At 39.6% G+C, this 7,475-nt stretch overlaps 1 protein-coding gene across 4 annotated transcripts in view; it reads right to left on the bottom strand.

Moving 5' to 3' along the window:
* Positions 1-6,852, bottom strand: part of LOC137969845 (guanylate-binding protein 6-like) — a 49,709-nt gene extending 42,857 nt beyond the window's left edge. The window contains exons 1-5 of one of the 4 annotated variants that reach the window (XM_068816230.1): positions 6,776-6,852; positions 5,596-5,659; positions 4,230-4,303; positions 3,806-3,973; positions 3,155-3,221 (exon numbers count right to left, since the gene is read on the bottom strand). In XM_068816230.1, the coding sequence (XP_068672331.1) occupies positions 3,155-3,221; positions 3,806-3,973; positions 4,230-4,235 (241 nt within the window). In that variant the 5' untranslated portion in view covers positions 4,236-4,303; positions 5,596-5,659; positions 6,776-6,852. Of the gene's footprint in view, positions 1-3,154; positions 3,222-3,805; positions 3,974-4,229; positions 4,304-5,265; positions 5,412-5,595; positions 5,730-6,775 lie in introns of those variants that run through there. The other 3 variants (XM_068816231.1, XM_068816229.1, XM_068816232.1) reach the window with 3 other exon arrangements.
* Between the last annotated feature and the right edge of the window lie 623 nt (positions 6,853-7,475).

Genomic DNA, 7,475 nt, shown 5'->3' on the forward strand with positions numbered 1-7,475 from the left:
AACATTTTCCTTGAATAACAAGAAAATGCTTTACTATTGCCATAAAAACTATCCAGTACACATATCATAAAACATGATGAATTCATAAAGGCCACCTTTTCCAGCGAACAATTTTTTGAAACAAACAACATATTTGCTATTAGAGGCAAAAACCCCTTCCTATTTCATTACGTGCGTGAAGAGAAAAAACTCAATCGTGTCAAATATGCGCAATATTACAACAAACTAAAATTTCAGGATCAAACCGTTTCCATGAAAAACCTTTTCCTTGAATAATGAAGCACAAAATAGACGACAAGCTTTCTTTCAAATAATTCTTGGCTGTTACATTTCCAATTTTTGTTTAGCTGAAGACTGTGCAGAGTTGATCACAGATCCACTTAAGGTGTTCGATTCGTTCTCTGTCTTTGTTGAACCCATAAGTTACCAGAGAATTTTCCATTTGGTTTCCGTGTTCTACATAACAGCACACTTGGTAAATATTACTTAGAAATGCAGCTCACTTTGATTTCTGCTCGACGGGCGACAGATTGTTGTCGAAGTCCATTACTCGTCAATTTTGAGATTCCAGGTGTTGGTTTTCACCTCCTGCCTAGTTTATCCAACTGACTTTCCATTATTGAGCTCCATAAGGGTATATTTTGTTTCAGGATCCACTAAAACGCCATTCGCGTTACATGACTTTCGACGCCATTGCAGGCTACAATAGGTTAATGATTCTACTGTGTCCACCAGAGAAATCTACGCAGTTCCACTACCCTCTCGATCCTAAGAAAATACGCTCAGAAGGCTCTATGCACAAAGACACCACTTACCAGGGGAGTGACTGGCAAGACTTTTACCGACACGGAAAAAAAACTAAAATAAAGAAAACGGAAATCTACCCATTTTCCGACTGGGATTGCCATACGGCAACCCAGTAATCACTGTCTTTAAAGTGTCTCGAGCAGACTCTGATGTTTTTTGTGATCTGAAAATTGCGACCAACATCTCTTCAAATTGCCCAGACCCATGCATCGGCCATTGCTTTATCCTCGGGAAATTTCAAGTACGATATCTTGTTCCCATTTTCGCGATAAACCTTTTTGTGGCAAAAGGGAACACAACAATTTTTAAAGCTCAAACTTCGCAAATATACAGTCATTCAAAAGTTGGCCCTCTTAGCCTCGCTTTCATACAACTCGTACCAGTGTTTGCCCCGCCGCCGCCATTTTGGAATAAGGTGTATGGTGCGTTTTTGAAGTAGTAACAGTTTATTGAAGTGTGATTGAGCAGCTTGTCCCCAGGCAATTAAACCATACGTTAGATACATACGTTAGATACGGAAACATCAGCGACTGATAGATACTACCGGTAAGTAAAGTGTTTAACGGAACAAAATGTCTCAAGAGGGCAATGATTCCAACAATGTGACATAATCAATGTGAAATTTCCAAGACAAATGGCTGTCAATCAATACTCCAAAATATTTCACGTATTCTTTGCATTCAAGCGAAGTTAGTGTATTAGTATTGTTATCTATAACATTTAGATTTACCTCAGTCATATTCGAGCTTTTTTTGGTGTGGTCGGAATATGACGGAATATTTTTTGCGTTAAGTGTAAGTTTGTTCGCCGTCAGCCAGTCACATACATTTTTAAGTTTATTATTATACGTGGCCTCAAGAGACCGGAGATTATTATCAACAAAAAGCATGTTTGTGTCATCTGCAAATAGGTGGAAGCATAACTTTGAAGAATTAAGAGTTAGGGATATCATTTATATAAATCGAAAAGAGTAGAGGACTTAACACAGAACCTTGTGGGACCCCGCAGGACATTGTCGCTGTAGCGGATACTTTCATTTCCACATCTGTAGTTTGCACGCGTCCGCTTAAGTATGAAGAAAACCATTCGTCTACAACGCCTCCAATGCCATAATGATGTAACTCACTTGGCAAAACTGAGTGGTTGACTGTATCGAATGCTTTTTTTTTAAGTCGATGAAACTTCCACAGGTGTACAATTTCTTGTCCATATTACTTTGTACAGTATTGACAATATCAAGTATTGCATGTTGTGTCAGAGTATTTATCTCTAAAGCCATATTGTGATGTGAAAAGAATTCCGTTTTGGTCAAGTAAGATTTTAAGTCCCTTAAACATTACTTTTTCAAAAATACCATTAAGATTAGATAACAAAGAAATTGGTCGATAGTTTCCATGCAGGGTCAGTCTCATCATCGGATTTATAGACTGGTGTAACTTTCGCATGCTTTAGCTTAGAAGGGCACACACCCTGACCGACTGACTTGTTCATTATGTCAGCTAAAAAAATGTGTCCAACAAAACGTAGGATTCTTGTAGGACAGGAATATAACCCGTGGGCTTTGTTGAGAGGAATGGAAAGTACTTCCACAAAACGGTACCACAAAACGCAGTTTTATTATCGGCGAGAAAATCAAATCAGCAACGAAAAGATAAAGGCTTTTACAAATTGTGATAGGATAGAAATCAATATTCAAATGTTCGCCTGTGTTCAGTGCTGTTAGCTCGAGCGGAAGACACGCATAACATTATTTGAATTAGAATCATCGATCCGACGGTGAATTCGCTATTCGTGATTCCTTACAATTGCAATGTAATCCAAGAAATTATTTCTCCACTTTCCAGAAATGATAATACACTGATTCTGATCATTCTAGCCGTTAAACGCCCTCTGGCATTCGAGAATGAGGATTCAATAATTGCGGTACTCCTCGCTATACTACTCCAAGAGAAGATGGTTCAACAACGCTTTCCACTGGATAACATGTTGCGAAGAGCAAGTCATACATAAATAATCATAGAAAATAAATTTGATGTCCGATGCAAACAGATTGCTCTACAGTGAAACCGGTTGTTAATATGCGCGCTACTTTTGCGACGAAATGTTGGTGGTTTGATTGGCAGTTGGCTCCGAGGAAGTCCCAAGTTCGAATTTCGACTTGCTGCCCGGTGTTTACCTTCCCAGAGTCAGGTATTTGTACCCCGTTCAAAACAGCAGTGAACTCTATTTTTACAATATAAATATACGGCATAATAACTGTACGTTGGGTGAAATTCGTGAAGCTGTGAAAAAAAGTAATTTTTAAATTAAAAAATCCACATTTTATCATACAACTGATGTAACAAACCTCCATAAGCTGTGCCTCCAACTGAGCGTTGAAAATCCTTGCTAGGTCCTTTGGGTACATGTTTAGGCTGAATATAATGAACATGTGACAAGGTAACTAAGAGTTAACGAATTCTATTGCGTTTTTCTCACGTGAGCAGCTTTTAAATGATCCATGAGATGCTGTATGAACTTGTAGTCCCCACCGTTTTTCTAAACTCATAATTACACATCTCGTGATTAATTAAGGATTTACGAACCAAGATCGACTAAAACTTAACAGCATAAACAATAAAATAGTACGGTCAGAAAATTGTATAAACACGAGCATCAGCCAGAGCATAGAACTACAGATCATAGAGACTCTGACAAATGCATTTGTCCGACCTTTTACGTTCCTGGGGCCCGTTTCTCGGAAGTCCCGGAATTTTACGGGTCATTTTCGGGCGTGACAATTTCCTTTGTATCTCAAGAACAAAGAGGATTTAAGTCGTCAAATTTCACAGTCATTTTGCTTTTTGTTACCTTGAAAACGCGTTAGAAGATCAGCTTTTCAAAACAAGCGGATAGCAGTTTCACAAATGACTTTTCGGGCCCATAAAAGTTCTCGGGACTTTCAAGATCCTTATCACAAATTCTACAACGTTCATTAATTATAAGCAACAAACATTACCAATTTTCTATAATCTGCTTTGACAGCAGGTGAAGACTGGAGCATCTGACTAGACTGACTTGAAGTTACTGATTGTTTCTGTTCATCATTTTCGAGAAGAGAAAGCTCTAAAGCTTTGGCTAAGGCTTCATCATCATCCTCCAACTGGTAGGCTTGTCGCCACGACGACTAATCAACAAAAGATGACGCGTGACAAAAATAACATGTTATGAGACACTGAACAGAAAAATGTCAAATGCAATAGAAAACAGACGCTAAGCTTTGGAGAAACGTAACATTTAATTTATGTATATATCGATATATAACTTTCCATAGCAGTAGTAGTTCCCACTGTCAAATTCTTGCCCTTCCTATGAGGACGCAAATTTCCTACTTTAAAAATATACATAGGAGAAAACTTTGCACAGAAAAATTTCAAACTCACATGCATGCTCTTCCTGTCTCAAACACCAGATTCCTTCGATTGACCTCGACCTCTGATCAGGTACGATTACTTATCTAGAAAAAAATAAAGGATACTTCTTTGCTGCTGAGCTCCTTGACTGAATTTATCAGCCTGCTAACGAGAGATTTGACAAATATAGGGTACAATAAAGGTAGACAAAGTTGCTTTTAGCCACTGATCCACCCCATATTCTGAAGGCTGAGAGCCGCATATTGACCAAATCACCGACCCGTTTGATTCAAGAGCAAGATGTTTTGCGTTACGTTGAACCCTTTAAGACGAAACTCAAAAAGGAAGCGTTATTATACTTTATACTCTTTTATACATTCAAACTATGAACTAACGAAGCCGTGTATCTTATTTGCACAGGGGCACCCAACGTCAATTTTCGGGAAATATCTGTTCGGAAGACCATTTGAGATCTAGAATTTTCGCAACATTTGTTGTAAAATTTCTTGCTTGCCTGCCTGTCCTAGGATTTTCGAACATCTAAAACATGGTATAATTGCCCATTTTTAACGGATTTTTACCCTAAAAAGGTCACCTAGAATTTTCGGGAGCCTTTTTTCTGGCTGAAATTTTCGAAAAGGTAAGTTTTGGTCCCTATAATTTTCGGATCACTAGACTTTCAGCTAGGGAATCCGAACAGATAAAAACTTTTTAGGGGATAAAAGTATGCCTATATCTACCGTTTAAATACTAAAATACGTTTAACAATGCTATGTTCAAGTGGTTTTGAACTATATTCTCGTTGGGTGCCCCTGTTTGCAGTTCAAACTAGTCTTAGCGGAAGTGTACTAGACGAAAACGAAAGTAGACATTGTTCTCGTGTTTAGATGGCTACAGCTGACATATTTTGCTCCAGGATATGAAACGCATATCCATAGTGGTCACGTTTTGATAAAACATAAATGTGACGTTCGATGCAGCAAAACGGGTGCTTCTAGCCTGACGCTTAGTGGTTACTGTTGGCGCCTGATTAGGCATCACAAAACATGCATCATCGTCGATTCACCTTCGGCTGCCGGTCTGGTTCATACTTGCTTGTCAATATTCCACTGAAATGTAACTTATGAATCCCTTACCGTTACACTAAATAATTCAACAACCAATCACCTCTTCAGAAAACAGACTGACTTTACTGATTCTCTGCAGCGCCCAACAAGGGCCATTTAATAGATCTTTCCAATTTGTGCCCCCCCCCCCCCCCCCCCCAGCATACTATCCCGACTTGGTAAAAGCTTGCAAGATGTCAATCTCAAGCTTGTCCATTCTTCTAATTTTTCGGTGCTCTTCCCGAATACGTCAGACTGGAGCATCCACATCAGTTTACGTAATTACGTACCTTAACAATAGACGGCAGCTTCGAATATCAGTGAATGTTCTCGGACAGCTTGCCTTTCAATAACCTGCGATCAAGCGTACTTTTCTTGAGACAGGGGCTAAAAGGTACGCCTGATACAATTTCTTAACGAGTCGTCTACCGCCCACCTGTCAAGAGTGATGTTATCATGTGTCATGCTATAAATTTGAGCCAATCAGATTTTACCGGAAATTGCACGCTGCGATTCAAGTAAAGACGCGACAAAAACAAAATAGCACTCTGGCTTTGATGCCTGCAATCAAAGCTATTTCTGCAAATCCTGCTTGACAGTTGGTGCGGTTTCTCCGTTCAAATCATCAAGGAACAAATAATTTCGAGATAAAATGGCAGAAAAAGCTCGAATTCTTCATGTCATCACCAGGCGTAATCAACAGTACAATAAACTTTATTTAAACTCGAATATTTGAGATGCCAATAACAGATGCTATAAAAATAGATATGAGGAAAATGGACTTTGAGAAATTCTAGTTTTTCAGCAGCAGCTACTCAGCTATCATTTTGTTAGAAGTGTGTTCAGATTGTTCAGCGATTCCGTAAACAGTGTCGAATTTCTCTGTCAAGCTCGGCTGATTCCCCGAATGGGGCAGCCCTTAAGTTCTACTCGGTTCTTTTTGGATTCGCAACTTGTTACTTCCGAATATATTCCAAAGGACTTGCCACAACTACAAACGTTTTCGAGTTGGCGGAAGAAGAACGATGCATTTTCTTCTGGAATGTTCGGGCCTGTATTAATAACACTATTGCCAAATCCCGTAGGAAGTACAACTGTAATGTCTTCTTTTACTTAAACCATTCTTCGGATGCATTCTCTCCGCTCTTCCTTTAAAGGTTTTTGAAAAAAAGTCTGAAGTCGAAGCAACAGAAGCTGTAAACAGAGCCTAAACATCCCTCGTGTTCAAATCCTTCTCGGCGGCCATAATTTCATCAGATGTTATCCGATTTACAAGAAGTATGATTTGATTTGCAATTCTGTAACCAATCGGAGCGAGGCTCCAAGAGCTCTATTGTTTTTCGGCCAATCAGAGTAAAGTCCAGATTCTGGACTACGGGCAGACGACTCGTTAAGAAGTTGTATCAGGCGTACCTTTTAGCCCCTGTCTCAAGAAAAGTACGCCTGATCGCAGGTTAGCCTTTCAATAACCTGGGTGCCAGAGGAATTTTTGGGGTCTTCAGATCAAGCATACAGACCCTTAAGTCAGAGGCAGATCTTAATTGTCAGTCAGTGGGTTTGTCACTTTGAGGACGAGATGACAAGTGACAGATCGCCGAGAATATAAATAGTCTGGCATGTAAACTGGGCACTAGTATAAATTGCGAGTCATTGGTTTCAAGTGTCGGCCATTGCTTCTAGCCTGTTGTCCTCGTTGTGTATTTAAATCTGTGGTCGTTTTCCCCGTTTTGGGAAAATTTTGAAGAGCTTTTCGTCCCAAATTAGTTGTAATTGCACAAGGTAAGTTATTTCTGTTTCAAAATTGCTCTGTCGTGCTCTTTCTGATTGGTTTTCGTTCTTTCATTTCGAAAATTAAATACACTTTCCTGCCTTGTTTGGTCGGTCTTTGTTATTTCATCCAGGTGACATCGCTGCCGAGTGGAGTTTCCTCGGCGATATCGATACTGGAGTTGTTTACTCACGCAAGCCAACATATCTAGACTCCGCTTGTGTTTAGTGCGGAGTGCACTGAAGCTAAGACGCTTTCGCAAGACCACATTCATTGGCGCGGGTTGCACCACACATCTCACAAGTACCTCACGAGTATCTCACAACCCAGTATTTATCGGCTTGAACTATCGGTGTGGGTTACACCTCAAAATGAAAGAGTTGTTGTACTCTCACAAATACT

The sequence above is a fragment of the Montipora foliosa genome, chromosome 9, assembly GCF_036669935.1.
Source record: "Montipora foliosa isolate CH-2021 chromosome 9, ASM3666993v2, whole genome shotgun sequence".
Taxonomy (NCBI): domain Eukaryota; kingdom Metazoa; phylum Cnidaria; class Anthozoa; order Scleractinia; family Acroporidae; genus Montipora; species Montipora foliosa.